The sequence below is a fragment of the Macaca thibetana genome, chromosome 17 (genome assembly GCF_024542745.1).
Source record: "Macaca thibetana thibetana isolate TM-01 chromosome 17, ASM2454274v1, whole genome shotgun sequence".
Taxonomy (NCBI): domain Eukaryota; kingdom Metazoa; phylum Chordata; class Mammalia; order Primates; family Cercopithecidae; genus Macaca; species Macaca thibetana.
The window spans coordinates 14406741-14428087 of record NC_065594.1 but is presented as its reverse complement, the minus strand read 5'-3'; the positions used below and the strand labels follow the sequence as shown (position 1 = coordinate 14428087).

The following is a 21347-nucleotide window of genomic DNA, read 5'->3' as shown; positions in this document are numbered from 1 at the left end:
CAGTACTAGGAAAATTGTTTTGTTATCTCGCATTTTCCCTCAAATGTGATCTAATAAGATGACCCATATATTTTCTCAGTAGGTGATCAATATCCTCATTCACATGCTTAAAACAATGATGAAAACTTAGTCACCTCCATATAGAAAAATATGGTCTCCTGGTAAGTTATTTATTGCCCTATTCTCCAGATTGGTAGAGAGTATGACTATAAATTTGTAGAGGAATTAGTTTATGATAAATTCTCCATACAGAGAAAAAAGTAGAAAATCAAAATGGGTTTCAACTATTACACTGTATTAAGAAAGAACAGATCTTATGAGTATGGTTTGTGAAACACCTGACCATAAAAAGGGTGGCTTTTATTCTTAAAATTAACAAAAAAATGCAAATTATATATGATTTATGGTTGATGTCTACTATTGTGTAAATATGTTTGTCTGTCCCCTCCAAAACCCAGATTGAAATTGAACCCTCAATGTGGCAGTATTGAGAAGTGGTGCCTTTAAGATGTGACTGGGTCATTAGGGCCCTGTCCTCATGAGTGAATTAATCCTTTTGTGGATTAATGAATTAATAGGTTATCATGGGAGTAGAACTCGTTGACTTTATAAGAAGAAAAAGAGAGACCTGAGATAGCATGTGAGTTCCCTCGGCCCCTCACATGTGATAACCCTCACATGTGATGCCAGGTGTGGCCTCAGGACTCTGCAGAGAGTCCCTACCAGCAAGAAGGCCCGCACCACATGCAGCCCCTTGACCTTGCACTTTTTAGTCTCCATGACTATATAAAATAAGTTTCTTTTCTTATAAATTATCCAGTTTCAGGCATCCTTTTATAAACAACAGAAAATGAACTAAGATAATGTCTAATAAGCATGGTTGAATTGCGTCTTTTTATTACATTTTTAATTTATACAGTTTGGTTATCAGGGATGTTGTTACAGTTAAGAGTACCTTAGAGTGTTTCATAGATGACAGAATCATGGTTGAAGGGGAACATACGTATATGGAAATAAAAGAAATATGGATTACAGTAAAATGTTTGCACACTCTAAAAGGACCTGTAGACTTTTTGAAAATAATGAAAAGAGGCAAAAAGGCTCAATATTCAAGGTGAAGCTTTTATTTACTTTTATAACACCTTAACTGATTTAAAAATTAAGTTAGAAATTTAAATACTTTAGCTTTTATAAGAAATAGGCATGTATTAATGTTGTCTCTAAGAGCATTGTGAATTCTGTGTTTGAAGCTGAATGTGAATCCTTTGGGTATACTATTTATGACTGGGAAAGCAACTTCCTCATTCAAAGAGAGAAAAAAGACTCATAAGGCTTTTTCAACATCAAATAGCTTTCACTAAACAACATTTTGATGAGTTAAGTGTGAGTGAGTCAGGGACATATGGATTAAATTTCCCTTGAAATACACATGGATTAAAGGGAAAATCCTGAGCAAAATGCATTTTAGAGAATTCAGAATGTTTAAGAGATATTTTCCCCCTAAATACAAGTATCAGGTTGAATAACTTCTAGTTAGATTCTGTAACTAAAATGAAATAAAAATAAATATGGAGGAACCTTTAAAAAATACTAGTTTTGTTGGAGACAGAATGTTACATTCACCATATCAGCACTGCAATGCACAGAGTTAGGCTTAAGCAGATTAATTTGAGTCTATCTGCACCGAACATGCTCTCTCCCATAGTACGTATTCAAGTCAACAGTTACAACAAAATTTTCTGTGCTACTGGCTTAGACTCTTATTCTTTTTTAAAGAACATATTCTTAGACAAACTCTTAGATCTCAGAATTCTGTAGTTTATTTTAATTATGTTTTCCCAGAATCTTGAGTTCTTTCTTCTCATATGCTGTATATTTTTGTTTTATTCTCCTTTCTAGCTCAGTTTGTAGGAAACATTTAATTTATATATAAACAACTTTGCCTCTGGTATCTGGATATTCGAAGTGGACACTGAAGGTCTAACTGTCAAGCTGATCATTTCAACTGTCTACTTTAATTTCTTAGGGAAGATACATTATCTGCCATAACTTCCTGGTTATTTGAGTTACCCAGAGGTAGTGGTAGCAGAGCTAATTCTCTTGATGACTTATTTTTCTGTCACAATCTGAGTTAGTAGATATTCAAAAGATGTTAATGGGTAAGTAAATGGGCAAGTGAATGTAGTCAAAAAGACATTTAGGGAGGTAGAAATGGTCAGCCTTAAGAAAAAGTCGACATAATGCCCCCTCTTCCACCTGCCAGCCCTGTTTTCACCACTGGATACCTGATTTTGTTTTGATCAAGTAGAACAACAGCTATAGAATATGTATACAACCTAACCCAGTTTACAAGAAGAAAAACAGCTTGAAAATACATTGCCCTCTAAAAATCAGGGAAGGTACAACCGGGAACTGTCATGCGCAACAAAGTGGGTCATGAAGGAGATGACTGGCACTTCAGAGAGCCTTTTAATAGATCTCCTCCTTACTTCCGTATTTTTCTCATTCTTAATTTACATAATCACTTTTCTGAATTTTGGATTCTTGGTAAGTGTGTGTGTGTGTAAAGAAATGTAAACCTACCATTATGAAAAACACAAATTAAAAATAAATCCAACTCTTACATTTGAATACTTCTTCCCTGTGTTGCTATCTCCCTGTACTAACTACTTTAAAAAAAAAAACAAAGTAGCATTACAATCCATTGGATATAGAACACCTTTTCTATTTGCTAAATTTTTTTTTTACAGTAACAGTACTTGTGGTATTTTGACGTTATAAATTGGAACTTACAGAAACATTTAGTTAAAATGACACGTTTACCAGAAGCGGAAATGCAATAAAGATTAGCTTAACTTTAGGTGTTCCTATCCTGGAAAATTCAAGTGATGGCTGAATTGAAATTCAGCTTTTGGTATAATTAACTTATACCAAAAAACAAAAGACAAAACAAAACTTATTAAGAGCTATTGAAATTATTTGAATAATTCAGTTAGTATGAGCAGACAGTCTGATAATTTGAGCCCCCAAATATTTATTTCAACAGATCATAAGTTTTGGTTTGTCTTTTGTTTTTTGATATAAACTAATTCAATAATTATCTCAGCTTTCCAGTTTACCTACACAATATTTTTAAGTGGGAACCTTTGAGGGCAAATAATTGTGTTAGGAGATTTCTTCACAGTTCAAAGCTACACAGTATATGAATGCTGTCTTTAAGGGATCTAGTCTAAAAGGACAGAGAAAACATGGAAGAACATCTACAATGCAAGGCTTTATGTGGTATGTGTCTTAAGAATGATACAATCAATATGTTGTGGGGTGGCTAGAATAAAGTAAGACAGATAATAACATGTCTTGGTGAGGATATGGAGAAATCGAAACCCTCACATGCTGCTGATGAGAATTCAGAATGGCGCAGCCTCTTTGGTAAATAGCCTAAAAGTTAAATGTGGATTTATTATTTGACCCACTAATTCCCCTCCTATGAATATACCTAAGATAGATGAAAACATATGTCCACATGAAATCTTGTAAAATGTTTACAGCAGAATTATTCATAGTAGTGAAAAGGTGGAAACAACTTGAATGTCCATCAACTAATGAGCTGATATATAAAATGTGGTGTATCCATACAATGGAATAAGTGCCATAAAAAGGACTACATGCGGCCGGGTACGGTGGCTCATGCCTGTGATCCCAGCACTCTGGGAGGCCGAGGCAGGTGGATCACGGGGTCAGGAGATTGAGACCATCCGGCTAACATGGTGAAAACCTCTCTCTACTAAAAATACAAAAAAATTAGCTGGGCGTTGTGGCAGGTGCCTTTAGTCCCAGCTTCTCAGGAGGCTGAGACAGGAGAATGCCGTGAACCCAGGAGGCAGAGCTTGCAGTGCGTGAAGATCATGTGCCACTGTACTCCAGCCTGGGCAACAGAGTGAGACTCCATCTCAGAAAAAAAAAAAAAAAAAAAAAGAAGGACTACATGACAAAATATGGAAAGGGCTTGATGACACCATGCTAAGTGAAAGAAGGCAGCCATTAAAGACTATCTATGATTCCATTGGTATAAAATGTCCAGAATAAGCAAATCTATAGAGACAGAAAGTAGATTAGTGGTTGTCCAGGACTGCAAAGGAGGGAACAGGAAAATTGGTGAAGAAAGGCAAATGGTAACAAGGTTTCTATCTGGAGTGATGAAATATTTTAAAATTGATTTTGGTAACAGTTGCATAACCTTGTGAATGAATATACTAAAAAATCACTAAATTGTACAATGTAAAAGGGTCAATTATATGATATGTGAACTATATCTCAATAATGCTACTTCCAAAAAAATGCTAACAAAAATATTATGGAGATGATATGATTGGCCAGTGAATATTTCATCAGTGTTTTAAATGGGTCTAAAAATGCGTAGGGTTTTTAACAGGAGGAGATGGGAGAGGGAGTGGAACAGAGAAATAGAAGGATATTTCAGGTGAAGAAGTTTGGACATTAGTTTGGGCCTATATATATATACATATATATATCACCTAATAACAATATATGTATATGTTGCTATTAGTAATAGCATATATATATATGCAAACAAAAAATAAAATTATTACAATTTACAGAACTGATCATAAAGCATAAAGAACCATCATTGTCATTAACTCAGAATTCCCTAACTTAGTAAAATTACTAACTTTTGGAAGAAACAATAAGGAACCCATATAAATTCCAATTCCATTATGTAAACTATTTCTATTGTCACTCAGCATATGTGACAGAACTACCATTCTAAAAGAAATGAAATACATTTCATTGGTGGGATGTCATTTTTTCAATTTAATTAAATCCTTCACTTATCAATTTATATAAATTTGAGTTAATCTTGAATTTCAGTTACTCAATAGTTATTTGAAGAAACAACTTGCTAACGTTCAAATTAAAATAGGTAATCAAGATTTTATATTAAAATTCATTGAATTATACCAATTTCAATGTTTTCAGTAAAAAAGTAAATTGAAATCTTTAGTCACATATGGGATTTAGGTACTAATTCACTTTGGCGAATCACTACAAACTAAAAATGCAATTAAAGTAAATTAAGTTAGGTTTTATTAATATAATAATTACTTTATTGATTGGCATACGTCTATATTATAATAATATTAGCCATTTGCTACAGTAATACATAATAAATTGGGTAATTAGTAGTCACACACATTTAACTTGCCTCTTGAGATGAACAGCTTGGGAAGAAAGGGAACTAAAAGTGAAACAGAAAATTGTATGACATTTAAAGCTATAGAGTTTTGTGGAACATTTTGTCTTTATTACAACTAGAAAACTCCAAACAAAATGGAGAAAACATAAGAAAAGGTCAACATTTAAGTAAAATTGTACTAAAAGCAGTCTATTTATCATATTGTTTTTAACTTACCAGATTGATTTGGACCACACATAGACTATCTATAAGCAAAACTAAAATGAATTATTAAACATATTCATATACTTCCAATGTAATGGAACCAGTGTAAAAATTGAGTTATAAACAGAAGATGTCATTTTTACATAATTTTAGAAGAATCTTTAATGATATATACCTACACACACACTCACACACACATATTCAAATATACTATTTGGTATATTTTAGTTTGAAACCATATACTATGTATTTGTAAGGAAATACATTATTTTGCATACTTCTTAACGTTATGCAAGTTACTTAATCTCTTGACCTGTTTATCTTTATTTCTAAAATTGGTGGTAATCATTTCTACCTTATTGGGTTGTTGTTTAGATTAAGTGGGTTACTGCCCACAAATCTGTCTGAACACCTATCCTAACCCTAGGCCTAACTCTTTTTTATTTAGAAAAGTTCACCATATCCATTTGTCAATATTTTCAGCTATAAGGAAAATAGTTTTAAAAACATGAAAATGTAAATATACTCAAGAGTAACTGCTATTAAACAGTTTTCAACAGGCAGAAAATACAGACTTTCCTTTCACAGAAAATGTTAAATCTATAATAGCAGCATCATTTATATACAGAAAAAAGCTGGTTTTGATGTCTGGCTCCTAGCACTTCATGCAGGCTATTCTTCTTTCTCTCTCTCTCTCTCTTTTTTTTTTAATAAACAGAAATTGATCCTACCTTTTGAATTAAAAAAAGAAAAGAATTAATCTTAACTAAATTAGTACTTTTCTCTAAGTTTTCTGTACTAATTAGCATACTTTCTTCTATTTGAATTTAACTTATTATTACATAATGGCAAATCATAATGCATATCTGCTTATCTGTATGCCTATGTCAGCAAAACAGAGTTTTATAAATAACAGGAAATTGTAGTATGCTAATCAGCAGATTTAGGTTTACCTTTACAATTATAAAAATGATGTATTCTTTCATATCTATTCTAAAAATCTAAGAACTCTAATTACTTTTATATATGTGAAAGTATATTTCTTATACTAATAATACGCAAGCCATTTCATTAAGTTGTCATGAAAAGATAAACCTGTAATTTTTATCTCAGAGACTGAAATAGGCACTTTTTACTTTATGTATTTCTGAGATAGCAAATATATATGAGATTATATTAATGTTATACACAGATTTTAGGATTTCTTGGGTTTGTGTTTTTTATTTTTATGTTTATTTATTTATTTATTTTGAGGTGGAGTTTCGCTCTGTCGCCCAGGCTGGAGTGCAATGGCATGATCTCCGCTCACTGCAAGCTCCACCTCCCAGGTTCACGCCATTTTCCTGCCTCAGCCTCCCGAGTAGCTGGGACTACAGGCGCCTACCACCACGCCTGGCTAGTTTTTTGTATTTTTAGTAGAGACGGGGTTTCACTGTGTTAGCCAGGATGGTCTCGATCTCCTGACCCTGCGATCCGCCCAGGTTGGCCTCCCAAAGAGCTGGGAATAAAGGCGTGAGCCACTGCGCCCGGCCTGGGTTTTAATTGGATTTAAGTCTCCTGTAAGGGTGACATTTTCTTTAGGCAGTGTAGCTCTGTCAGGCTACTTAGAATGACATGTTATGAGTAAGACAGACATTATTATTAAACAAATTTTAATTTCTGCAACAGAGATAACCATGATTTGGACAATAATTTCTTAGGGCAAAAACAGTTACGTATTGATGTAACTGCATCTTTAACTAATAGCTGATTTCTTAAACTTAAGAATTCTGGCTTGTAATAAAGTTCTAAAAGTGAATTTTATGTAACCTTGTAACTATTATGTTAGTCTAGATTAATAGGCTTCAGCATTTACAAAATGAATCTATTCTTATAAAATATGCAGAATATTTCTGTGGCCCTTCATAAAACATCCATTCCTTACTTTTCCACGGCATTCAAGGTTCAGAGTATATTTGTGGACTGCTGTTTTTAAAATGAACTCTACAGAGTAGGCAGAGGATCCATACTTTAGGACAGCTGTAACACACAAGGATCCTGCTAGAAGAGTATGAGTTAGGACCAGGTATATTATAGATAGGAACAGGTGTGCTCAATGACAAATCCGTTAAAAGAAATTAGAGGAGTCTTGATTCAGTGAATTGGTCAGGAGTCATATAATTTGATTTTAAATAGTTTATTTCAAGCATATTTTCACTGTTCTTTAGGTGTTTGAACTTAACTTTTTTGGGGGCTTTTTTCTTATAAACATAAATTAATATTAATAATTAGCTACCATTAAAGAAGAGAAATATATAAAGGTTATTAGTCTTCGTTGAATTGTGCCACTGGCATTATTGGGTAGTCTTACAATAAATTTCAAGGGACTATGTAAATCTGTATTAACTAATTATCTTCAGTAGGAACAAAGGACCAGGGAGTCAATCTGAACTGTACAATTATTAAACATCTCTGCTAGCATATATGAATAGGAAAGACAACACATAATATAACAAGGGTCAGAAATAACATTTGTGAATTTTCTATATTCTTTAAGATGAAGAATGAGACCAGCAGAAAAGAAAACACATCTGGGGGCAAACAGAATCAATGACCTTCATTAGCTTAAATTTCCAAATGGCCTCAGATAAAAATCTCTGAGCTACTAAAACAAACCACGAAAACAACAAAACCAAAACTTGAACATTTAGTTAAGAATTTGAGGGAAACATTTGGTCATAGACTTAAGAGTACATTTAAATCGAAAAAAATAGTTTTTATAATACAGAAATGTTAATAATATAGAAATATCTAGGAACTAGCATTAGAGTAAACTTATTAAATATTTTCTTTCTTAATCTAGAAGACGGAGAATAATGTGCTAACTCCAGTTTACAATTAACAGTAACATCTTCTCTTTGAAGATGAAAAGACAACTCTTTCAACCAGTAGAAATAAATCACTAGAGACTTTCATAAAGCCATGCCAGATAATTTTCAGTTCCTTGCAACAAGTGTGATTTTGTGTCAAGAATTATAAATATAAGTCCACCTCTCTATTGCCACCTGCCACCTCAACCTTGTGTGGGCTGCAAGTATAGAACTAAGACTCAGCTACTTTTTGAGACTCTGAAGCAGGAGTTTTCAAGGTGAGGTTGGGGATATAATTCCATGGACTGATTTTCAGGGGTCAGTGATCACTATAACATTGTGTACAGAACTGTATGTGCCTCTTCATGAAGCCATTTGCTTTCATCAGATTCTCAAAGTGGCTTAAAACTCAAAAAAGGTTATGGGTGAATACGCTAAGATATCCATACCCCATCTGGTCACTGTAGAATCACATCCAGAATTGATCTCAGACATCTATCACAACAAGATAAACTGAGGCAGTAGGGGAAAGAATATCTGCTGGTGGCTTAGGAATACGAGGCTACAGAACAAAACAGGAGTGGAGAGAGACATTCTTTAGAGTGACAAATGGGAGGAAATGGCAAATTCAGTTGGCACCTGGGTGAAGGACCTATTGGCTCTTAAGAGTGTTGGAGACACATGTAAATCAATGAGCCTGTCATCCTGTCCCACTTCCCAATTATAATATAGGCACTTAGATGTGAGTAACTGATACTATTATTATTTCTTCTATATAAAAAGTTGCTCTTCATTACCTAGAAATTTGATGATATTCATTTATTGCCAGTAACATACACATTACTTTGGGGTCTTGTCTTCAATATTAGAAATGAGATAAAGTAACTTTTTAACATTCGTGTGATTGAGCATTGTTACAACCATTGGCACTCATTCATTTACTAGGAGACAGATTTTGAATTCAGTAGCTTTGTGTTCATTTACAACAAATAGGAAAAACATATTTTAAAATTTACCTGCAAGGTTGTCGATTTCTTTCTCCTGTAGCAGACTGACTGCATCATCGTCTCCTTCCAGCATAAGTTCTGTCTCTGCATTCTGGTTCACTATTGCTTGACTTCTGAATGTTTTCTTTGACTTTACTACATCTTCTTCCGTGCCTAATCACAATGAAAATATAATAATTTAGGTTATTATGATTGTTTCTGCTTATAGTAGGTATTATAAATAATTGATTGCTTTATGATAATTATATGCTGCATTTACATATTACTTTACAATTATAGAACATTGTAACCTTCTTTACCTTGTTTGGTTTCCTGTGAGAAACATGGGGTGTGAGGAGCTGTAATCACTGACCCTTATTTTAAAGATGAGGAAACTACATGCATTTTGGAGGAACCCAGCAATTGCTAATGTTAGAGAAAATAACTCTACCACGTCTTAGGATTGGAAGATCCATGTCTTAGGGCTCTAAGATCAGTGTATGTTGCACAAAAGTCTGTACTTCACCCCAAATTTATTTTCTTAAAATCACACTATTTTACATAATCACACTTTGTCTAAATTAGCTAATCAATTGCTAATTAGCTAATTAGCAGATCATTTTTGAAAGTGGATGAGATAGGTATGCAGAAAACAAAAAACCATTCACATGTGAGGGGAAAAATGATTATCATTGGAAAGTTACAGGAAGGCGGAGTTAGAAATGATGGAGACATAAAAGCTTCTTCATAATATCTATTTCTTTAGCAATTAGTGAAATAAATACTGGTTTTTCTGAAATGATAGCCTTATTTTGCTATATATAACAACACAAAAAGCTGGCCGGGCGCAGTGGCTCACGCCTGTAATCCCAGCACTTTGGGAGGCCGAGGGGGGCGGATCACGAGGTCAGGAGATGGGGACCATCCTGGCTAACACGGTGAAACCCCGTCTCTACTGAAAATGCAAAAAATTAGTCAGGCGTGGCGGCGGGCCCCTGTAGTCCCAGCTACTTGGGAGGCTGAGGCAGGAGAAAGGCGTGAACCCGGGAGGTGGAGCTTGCAGTGAGCCGAGATCGCGCCACTGCGAGACTCCGTCTCAAAAAACAAACAAACAAACAAACAAACACACAAAAAGCCAAAACCAAAACACATGAAAATAAGCAGAAAAACTGAAATATTGTAAATATTGCAAGATTTAACCTGGCATTAATGTGTAAGTTAGAAATGAATGCATATGAATCCCTCAAGAATTTGACTGCTTAACAAATATTTTCATAGTTACATTCAGACACCTGCTTTGGCAGGTGACAATTAATATAAAATTATCTGAACTGAAAGCAACTTTTATAAATGCATACACCACCCACACCCACACAAACACCACACACATGAAATACTTTTATATCACTTGAAGCTGAAATTCCATTTAGAATAAAGCATTGTAATTTACTGTATTCTGTATTAGGATATAGTCTTCAAGGAGCAGCATTAACTAGGAAAACGTCTTCGTATCTCATTTGGTGTGGTGGATATATTCCTGGAAATGGGAGCCTTATAAATCAGTCCTATACGGTGTCGTATTACATTTTTAGGGGACATTACGGTGTTGAAACATAGACAATGGCTCTCCAAATGATGTCATGCCTTTGGTTGAAAGTTTACAATACTTTTGGTCAATTCACCCAGGCCCATACCATAGAACTTCCAACAGTCCATTACTGCCTACTGATATTTGCTCAACCATTGTGCTGTTGTTGTTTGAGACAGGGTCTTATTCTGTCACCCAGGCTGGAGTACAGCGGCATGATCACAGCTCACTGCAGCATCGACCTCCCAAGCTCAAGCAATCATTCTACCTCAGCTTCCTGAGTAGGTGGGACCACAGACGCATACCACAATGCCTGGCTACTTTTGTTTTTGGTAGAGATGGGCTCTTACTATATTCTCAGGCTGGGCTTGAACTCCTGGGCTCAAGTGATCCTCCCACCTTGGCCTCCCAAAGTGCCAGGATTATATGCATAAGCCACTGTGCCCAGCCTCAACCATTTTCTTGCAACTACATCTGGCTGTCATACAACTTGCACTGTAAAATAGTTATCTTTTTTCCTTTTTCTCTTTGCATTTTGCATACTTCTTTTTCTTAGTGAATATAGGCCAATTCTGTTTGCTAAAATATGAAAAAATTGACTCAAAGGCCACCAGAGTAAAAACACATGTTGAGGAACATAGTCACATCACAATACCATTACAGAGTGTCACTGGCTGAGAGGTATAGTCTGTCATCCTAGCTCCTACTGGATCACCACATTTACAGCACATGGTTAATACATACCATAAATGTATAAAGTAATAGATTGTTAAATATATATTTTGATAAATACTTCAGAGACAAATAGTATTACAAATCAATGCTACATTGGAGGGGAGGGGAATTAAATGGATTTCATGTGTATTGTTCTTTCACTGGCCCACAGATAATTATTATTTCTGGAATAAAAGATTGGGGATAGATCACTGAATGCTTCAGAATCTTATCTTAATTCTATTTGATTTTTGGTAATATAAAGCCAGCAAAAGAGTAATCTTCTGAGGGTAGCTATCTTTATAACTTGTTTGCTTCCTGGGCAAACAGAAATACAGAGCTTGCATCATTTGAGAACAAAAGAGGCAAATCCAATGATTAATAATTCAGAAATCTCTCCTGAGGTCTTCTTAGCTGTATTTCTGGACTTTGCCTGAATACTATTAACTGAACATTTCTCTTACTGAGCTAATTGTCTCTTGCTCCTTCTCCTCCTCGTATTTTGGCCAACCATGTACTTTAGCAGAAACTAGGAATTCATCCTGCATGGTGACTGCCACGGCCCTAGTTCAGGCCATCACTGTTTTTGGTCTAGAGGGTGTCAACAGTTGCCTTACTCACACCACCTTCCATACTTTGGTCAGAGTGATTTTTATAAAACACAAATAAGTTGAGGATATCTTCCTATTAAAATTATTCATTAACTCCTCCCAATCAAGTATACCTAAAGCAAGACTTAGACTGGAGGATAAAATCCAAACTTCTTAGCATGGCCTGCCAAGGCCTTTTATCCTCTCATTACCAGTTCTGTGTTTTCACCACACCCTCCTCAGCAATATTGGACCACTTATAGCTTCCAAAATATGTCATGCTTTCACATACCTCTTTACCCATGCTAATGTTATTCCCTCTGCAGGGTATGTTACTACCTTTCCTCCTTGGCCTGGCTAATTGCTACTTGCCCTTCAAAACTCACTTGCTTCAGTTGTCTTTCCTAACAAACCCTACCGCACATTCACAGCTTACACATAATTCAACTGCACTGTATAGGTGTTACCTATGATGTGTCTGTCCTCTCCACTAGGCTGTAGTCCCATTTCTGTAGCTTCAGTGCCTGGCGCCCAGCAGTTGTGCCACAAACATGTGCTGAACTGAAGTTCAAGTTCACCCCACCACCCTATTCCCTTCTCTGATTTCTTAAGAGCCCTTGTGTGTTCTTTCCCTTATGCTTCCACCATACCTCTTGAACCCTGCTACTGCAGAATTTACAGGTATTGTAACTGCTTGCTTATTTATCTCCACAAAAGCCTCCAAGTTCCTTCATGCCTGGAAACATGTTTTTGTCTTGGTATTCTCAGTACTTAGCACGCTGCCTAGCACAGACCAAACCCTTAAAAATCCTGAATAAATGTATAAACTCAGACATTACAGTTACCCTTGCCTATTTCAAAAGTCTGAAGTTCCCAGGATATCTTGGAGTCTCAGTGAGTTGCCTTTAGTTTGTGGCAAGCTGGAGAATCTATGTATTTACAGGAGAAAGAACTTGTTTTTTTTAACAATAAAGTCAAAAAAGCCTTTTAAGTGTGAGTAATCTAATAAAGCAAGTTTTTCCTTATATAAAAATCAGGGGCAATCTTTGTCAGTAAAAAAAGCTTTATATTACTTTTGTATTACCAAAATAAATATTTACCAATGAAGAAAATGTAGTAGAAGAAAGGTGAGCTCTGAAATGTATATCAAGCTTTCAATTTTATCCCCTCTGGTTTTAAAGTAGTAAAACAATCATGACTTTAAAAGATATATAGTAAACTAATCCATATCAACACACTAAGCTTGTCATCCTTGTTCAAGTGTTATCAGTTTGCAGCTCAGCAAACTTCCTGATTTTATGGTACTGCACCAAACATTTATCTAAATTAAAGCGTATGAGATCTAAAGGTGCTTTTCAATCACAATATCCTTTATGAATTAGAGTTTCATTCATCAAAATTACAGGCAAAAAGAGGTAAGGTCTCAAAGGGCTGTCTCATTACAAGGCTTGTAAACACTGTCCTTAGGAAGAAAAGGTTTAACACCCAACAAATCAAAATCTGATTGGGAAGAGAATTTATTTGAGATCATCTATCTTCAGAAGACTGTTGGACCGAGTGCACTTTTTGGCCTCTTTAGCCATTCATCAAGAAATTAACAAGCGAATACCACAAACTACCAGAACGCCTTGGATCTGAAAATGTATACTATGTGTAAAGCTGGGTAGGACAGACATATATATGTGCTATGGCCTATGAAAACATTAAAATACCAAAACATTTAAAAGTTTAAGGAGAAAAAATGCCACTGAATTATAGCTCAAGGAAGCTAAATCCAAAATCATACTTATGTTATTTTCTATATCATGTGACAACACATGAAAGCACTCTATAGACTGACTTCTGAGTAAATATATAGATATAAAGCTCTGTATATGAAAATGTTATGTAATACAGAATATTGCATTGCACAAATCTAAAGTTCCTTTTTCATAAAATTTCTATTAATAACCAAGAATCCATGTGAAAAAAGGTATATTTTAAAGGTGAAGTAACAGCAGAACTAAAATGTTTCTAGTATTGTTACTATATTCCAGTATTATTGTTACTCTTATTGCGATATTTTAAATTACCATTTTAAAGTTTTATTGTTATTTTAAATAAGCATAAGTTAAAATGCAGAAATGACAAACTGGAGACATTAGCTCCTCTTAACGATATCAAAGAATATGTCTACCTGGAATGGCCACACGATCAAGGCAAAGCAATTAGTTCATGTGCTCTTTATGTTCTTTTCTATCGATAAAAATAAACAATTAATGTAAAGAAAAATATAGTATTTTATTTCTGTTTAAGAATTCCTCCTATAATCAACTCTAAAACATCTATACTAATAAAGAAAAAAGTAATTAACAACAATAGGTTAGCTATAAATCATATGTGTGGCTAACACACATAAAAAAGAGATATAACCCCATAATAAGCCAGTTTTAGTGTAGACTCAGCTTTTCACCAGCTTATGCTATTATTATTTATATTGACTGTGGAACTATGGTGTTTTCATTTATTGAAAAGTTATATATAGGTATATTTATGGGTATTTATATATATTTATATACATAGTATATATACATAGTATATATATAGTTATATATAGATGTATTTATTGAAAAGTTATATATAGGTATATTTACATAGGTATATAGAGGTGTGTATATATATATCTATCTAATATATATCAACCATGGAATAATACATTTTCAATGTTATTTTATTTGTATCATTTAAACATATGGTCTAAAGCTCATGATCTAGCCTCCGCTTATTTAACCTCACTATTTTACTGATTTGGCTTCTTTGCACTTCATATTCTCTAAAAGCTGAATGTTTTTGTCTGTATACATGCCACGTTGTCTCAAATCTTTAAGTCCAACGTATGTAATTTCTTTTACATAAAATCTCTTACGTGCCTTTTCCTTCAGGATTCAGTCAGGTTGATTATTTCCATCTCTGTATAACATTTGTATCTTAGAAAGAAGTCATCACATCTTATCATTGTTCATTTTTGGAGTGTTTTTAGTTTAGGGATTCTCTACTGGACTTTAATTTCACTTGTCAAAATGGTACTAAATGTTTGTTGAGTAAATGAAAACACATAAACACAATTTACATATTAGTCATTTTACATGCACATTACTTGTTACTTTTCATGTACTTTACAGTTTCCTCATAAGTGGGAGAGTTGGACTATTTGATTTGCCATGCATAAGTTATTGTTCCCCACCAATATCCATTAGAAACATATTAAAAAAATTCAGACCAACCTCTTAATTTCAGTTTCCAAATTTGCAGAAGAGTAATATTAAGTATTTTCCACATTTTCTTTCACAGGATCATTGCAAAGTTAAAATGAGACAATGGAAATGTGTGGAGATTGTTTACATAGTATGCTTTCAAAAATGTTTATTAAATTTTTGATAAAATAAAACAAGAGGGTAAAAAGCATACTGAGTACATAATTAAAACTGAAAAGGATCATAGTTAATGCTGTATTGCTTACAATAGTTTTGCATAAGATTTATGTAAAGAGGGGAAAAGAAAAGCTGGCTTATCTGAGGATTAAAAAACTCAAGATAAAGCATGAATCTATGGTCTTGGCACAATACCTATCCAACATCAGGTATTCAACAAGTGATAGTTTTCTCTCCTTCAGTTGGAGTTAATATTCTTCCTTCCACCATGCTGTTATAACAGTGTTTGTATTAATTAAAGCATGAATGAGCCTTCAGCGCTTCCACTAGATCGGATGCTCCCTGAAGACAGGAAGGATAGCATGAAGTACAAGTGTTATGAAGTAACACCTTTGGAAATTGAATGTAGAATAAATAGCTTACATTTTAAATGTAATGTATGTTTTCCATAACTATTTTATTCATTTAAAGATATTATTAAATAAAATTACATAAAGCACCAATGTATTTGACATGTACTTTTAATTCTGCATACAGATATTTAATAATATAAATATGTTTAGCATCCTGGACACTTGAAGGAAAAGAACTGCTTTCTCAAGAAGAGATAATGCATTTAATATAGGCTTCCTTTCATCTTTGGAAAAAGATCTTTGGGAGGACACTGGCAAAATTGAAATCTGGTCTAATTTTATTTTTACCTAAAGGTATTATCAGGTAATTCTGTTTCTAAACACTCAGAAATCAGTTGGACAGGATGGCATTCCTTATCAGAGAAGAAATTATTTTCATTATACACCATTTCTCAATTTTTTTTTTTAGCTTGTTCAATGTATTTTGACAAAGTCTACCACTCTTTTAGTAGGAAGAAATGTTGCAATTCATTTCCAAACCTAAATACTTTTTAAAGTGCATTAATTATATGAATACTTCAGGAAATTTTAAAGCTTACTTTTTTCTCATTAAAAATTAAGTCTGAGCAACAAATACCTTTTCAGACTAGTGCTTTTAGTAACTCTATATGATGTTATTTAATTTCCACTAAAAGGAAAAAGATTTAAGATAAATCTACCTCTCAGAAAATTACACTAGATATGACATAATCTTGTGCAATAATATGTATGAATCAATTTATTACTGAGAAGTTTGCAATTTTGAACATTTCAAAAAAACCTGAAAGAATGCTTTTTCTTATACTGAGGAACCTAGTGTTCAAAAACATTTTATGCTTGCCTTAGTTTATCTGTGAGATAAAAGTGATACACACTAGAACAGTCTACTGTAACAATCATTTACTAATAAGTAAATATTTTTCTTTGTAAATCATCTAAATTCAAATTTTAATTTTGTGTTTCACTTTATAACATATAGTGTATCCTTCCTTAAGAAAAAAATTATGATAATAGGAAAGATCACTTTTCTAATGAAGATTAAGGACAAAAAAATTAAATCATCTTCTTTATAAAACAGCATGTTTTTTTTTTAAAAAAGAAAGGAAAACAGACCTTTCAATAGAAAAATCCCAATGGCAAAAATTGTTAGTGATACTGAATAAAAACACTAAATTAGAATGACCAGAAATCTCAAGCATTTTCTCACTCTTTTATACCTGATACTGAGTCAGAAGCCTCACTTTATCAATATAAAATTATTTTATGAAAGCAAGTATTCCTACACATGAAATAGACTGTTTCTATTTGTTGTTCCAAACACATTTTAAGTAAAAATCTGAGTATTTACTAAGCAAGTTTAATAAATACAGATATAAAGTCTGGATAGTTCAACCATCCAATTCCTTCTTTCTTAGTTGTGGATATTTTAGTTTGAATGAGTTGGATCTAACCATGATTCCCAATTCAATTTAATTTTGTTGACAGAGAATATATTGAATAATCCAAAATAGATATTATCTATACCACTATAAAATTAAAAACCTAAGACACCAGCTTCAAATTTATAATAAACTTGGTTCAAAAATGCTATTCCTTACATGGACCAATAATTCATGACACTTATGGTCCATTTTAGCACACGACTATATTACATAAAAGTCAGAGTACAGCATCTTATGTATTTTTACCAAAAAGGAACTTGTACAGACTTTAATTTTAAACTAGATATAAATATTACATCTTTAGGTAGGCTATGTTTTGAAAAGCTGGGGGAAAACAGTTCAGTGGTATAGTAAATGTGCAGCATTAGCAATCTGGGAATTAACACATGGAAATTATCCCAAGTGTTAAATTTGTATTCAGATTAGTTATGCTTGTAAACAATTTATTGGAATTTAAGAAAGAAGAGAAGAAAATGGCTACCTAACACCAACAGTTATTGCTCACTGGAAAAGGACATCAAGGACACTTGCAAGCAAAAGAATTGGATCAATATTAACTTGATTTTCATTTCATGCTTCCCCAACTCCAGTAAGCTGACAATATACTCTGATTATGTGAACTGCCTCAGAGTAACACAGAAAAGGTTATTAGAGCAAGAGGTGGAAATGGAATGCACTTTTTATATTGACAAGCCTGCTAATAGAGTATACTGATTTTCAAAGACATGCAATGCATTTTTACAATTTGGTTCTGACAGCAAAAACGGAATTTCATTTTATTCCTAATTCAAAATATTCATAGGTAAGCAATATTTTTTAGAGCAGACCAACAAATGGGAAATTCATAAACAGCATTTTTAAACAGAAAAATGCAATTAAAAAAGTACAAGAAAATATTATTGAATTTAAGTGAAGCACTATATAAGTATGAAATGTTAACTTAATAATCTTAATGGAGTCAACGTAGAAAACTGCATTCTATGCTTTTTAAAGAAAATTTGATAAACCATATTTTAAGAATATACATGATGGTAAACGCAGACTGTCTCCACATTTTAGACTGGATATTACTTGGTAGGATTTTGATTAGCCATGAAGTTAAGATTTTTAATTATTTAAAATGAGATTTCATTATATTAAAAATCACAGGGCACATTTTACTTGTGAAAAAACATAATAAAACATATAGAAAACCTGGGTCATTTTGGAAATCTCTAAATATCATAAAGAGCAGAGATGATGCATTATTCATCTTTGTGACTATACGAGTACATTGCTTAGCGTTTGGTCCCTATGATAAAATACACACAGAAAAAGACTAACATGAAATAAATACATGGAAATGATAAAGACAGCTATCTTTACATGGATGTCTTCTTTAAATGTTTTTGGCATTTTGTTTTTGGTATTTCCTATAATGAGCATATGTTTTTCTGAAAGAAAGCAAGAAAAGGAGGGAGGCAGGGAGGGAGGCACAAAGGAAAGGAACCTGTATCATGTACCAAGACGGGTAGATGGCTGGTGAGCAACAGAATGTGAGTTAGAAAGTTTGGCAACCATTAGAATGAAAGAAAAGATTAACTGGACAACTTGAGAGTGGGCTGCGAGAGTGGGGAGACTTTCCTGCACAGTAAGTGACATTACCTCAGGAATGATGCTTAGTGTCTTTTTTTTTTTTTTTTTTTTAACATCTAGCATTCCTTGTTTACTAGAGTTTTAAACTTTTTCCATTTCATGTATTTTCAAATAGGAGACAAGTTTATTTTTCCATCTTGCAGATAGCCTATGCACTAAGACAATATTCTCAGTTTTTGATCTCAATCCAATTATTGAGTGATTTTTGTATCCCTCTGGCACATTTAGTAAATGTCAATTCCCTATTTGATCATTGTGATGGAGCAGCAATTTTTGTGAAGGTGGCCTGGGTCATGAAGGTAGGGGAAGGAGCCAGCAAGAAGTCAAAGAATTAAGATGGCATTAATGACAACATGGCCTTCATTTGGGATATGGCATATCCCAAACATAATGGCTTTGATAGGTCATGCAAGTTAGCATTTATATTATATTTTAATTACATTATGCTAAAAATGAATGGTGGTTTTGCTCTACACAGCATTAACAACCAGAAATCAGATTACTATAGATTAGAATTTTCAATGAAGAATTTATGATAAGAATTTTAAAAATGTGAGGGAGAAAATCATGATTGTATAGACAATTTAAGGAAAATAAACAGAGAAAATAAATACGGGCTGGTTTTCCATGAGAGGCTTGCTGTCTTCTTTTAAGGCTATCACAAAGTCCAATGTGGACAATTCACTTTAAAAGTGTGAGATGGTGGAAAATGGGGGCAGGAGACTTTTGAGACAGGTAAGCAATTGGCCCAGAGACATGGAAGAAAGAGATTTTAAGTCTCTTTAATTATTAAAAAATGAAATATCTAAGTGATGGTGCTGATACAGATGATCTAAAAGCACTTTTTAAAACACCAAAACATTTAAAAATATTTTCCTAAATGGCACAGAATACATATCCTGAGAATGATACTAAGTTAATCTGTTCTGATGTATCTTTACAGACAATAGGTTATAAGCGTCAACCAAATATTAGCAGGTAAACTTTACAGCAGAGAAATGTTCAGTAATGCCCTTACAGTTAAGGAAATTCCAAATGCATTTACTACAACACACTGTAGAGTAAGAGACTGGTATTTGGGTTGAGTTAGCTTTATCTATCACTTATTATTTAGCACGTCACCTAATTTCTATGGTTTGTCATTTTCCAAATAAAAATCATTTAATGACAATCCCCTTCACAGCAGGGCCACCACTGTGTTTCAGCCTCATCTTCACACCATTTCCCCACACTATCCTGTGTTCCATTATTCAGTACCATTTTCCATTCCTTGAATACATTATGTTGTATTATGTGGTCCCTTTTTCCACAATGCCACTCTCCCACTCATTGGCTTGGGAAGACTTCCATTCATCCTTTCGACTCCAGCTAAAATATATTTCTTCAGTTAGGCAACCCTCTTTACTGAGCTCCCATAACATTTTTAATATACTTAGATTAAAATATTATAATTGTATATTGTAATCACTTATAAATGCGATTGTGTGTACACTTTACCAAAAATTAGTCTACAAGAAGCAAGATTTTGAACAATGATCTAAATTAGTTCCATGCCAGTCAGTAATTTGGAAATACCATCCTTCTAGACCTATTTTATAGAAAATCCATCCTTCAATGTTGTTACCCAAAGTGATGAACGGCATGGTTTAAATCTGTTTGTATACCTTAAAATTAACCAATTATCGGGCTGGGCGTGGTAGCCGATACCAGTAATCCCAGCACTTTGGGAGGCCAAGGCGGGTGGATCACCTAAGGTCAAGAGTTCGAGACCAGCCTGGCCAACATGGTGAAACCCCATCTCTACTAAAAATACAAGAATTAGCTGGGCGTGGTGGCGCACGCCTGTAATTGCAGCTACTCAGGAGGCTGAGGTGGGAGAATCACTTGAACCTGGGAGGCGGAGGTTGCAGTAAGCCAAGATCGTACCATTGCACTCCAGCCTGGGCAACAAGAGTGAAACTCCATCTCAAAAAAAAAAAAAAAAAAAAAGGAAAAAAAAAATCAATTATCAATTAAATAAAAAATAGCAACTGAGTAATAAGCACAAAGAATTGTATTAATGTGAATGTTCCAAATGGAACTGATAGAAGTTCAAATGGTTTATCCTCAAATGGTTTTTGTTTTATCTAGGAATATGAAACATCTAAAATAAAAATACTTTCTGAAACCTTTACAAAGTGACTTGTCATCAAATGCCAAATATTAAGGCCATTCAAAGGAGTAAGGGTCCTTTGTCTCCATGCCATGATAATTTCTGTTATCACCTCTGCCTTTACTCCCCTGATAACCTGGTAAATTCATAATCTTGAGGCAATTCATAAG

General features: G+C 33.7%; 1 protein-coding gene across 5 annotated transcripts in view; it reads right to left on the bottom strand.

The window, feature by feature from the left end:
• Positions 1-21347, bottom strand: part of NBEA (neurobeachin) — a 726287-nt gene that overhangs the window by 226420 nt on the left and 478520 nt on the right. For all 5 annotated transcript variants that reach the window (XM_050766029.1, XM_050766031.1, XM_050766030.1 and 2 more), the window contains one exon: positions 9285-9428. In XM_050766029.1, the coding sequence (XP_050621986.1) occupies positions 9285-9428 (144 nt within the window). The remainder of the gene's footprint in view (positions 1-9284; positions 9429-21347) is intronic.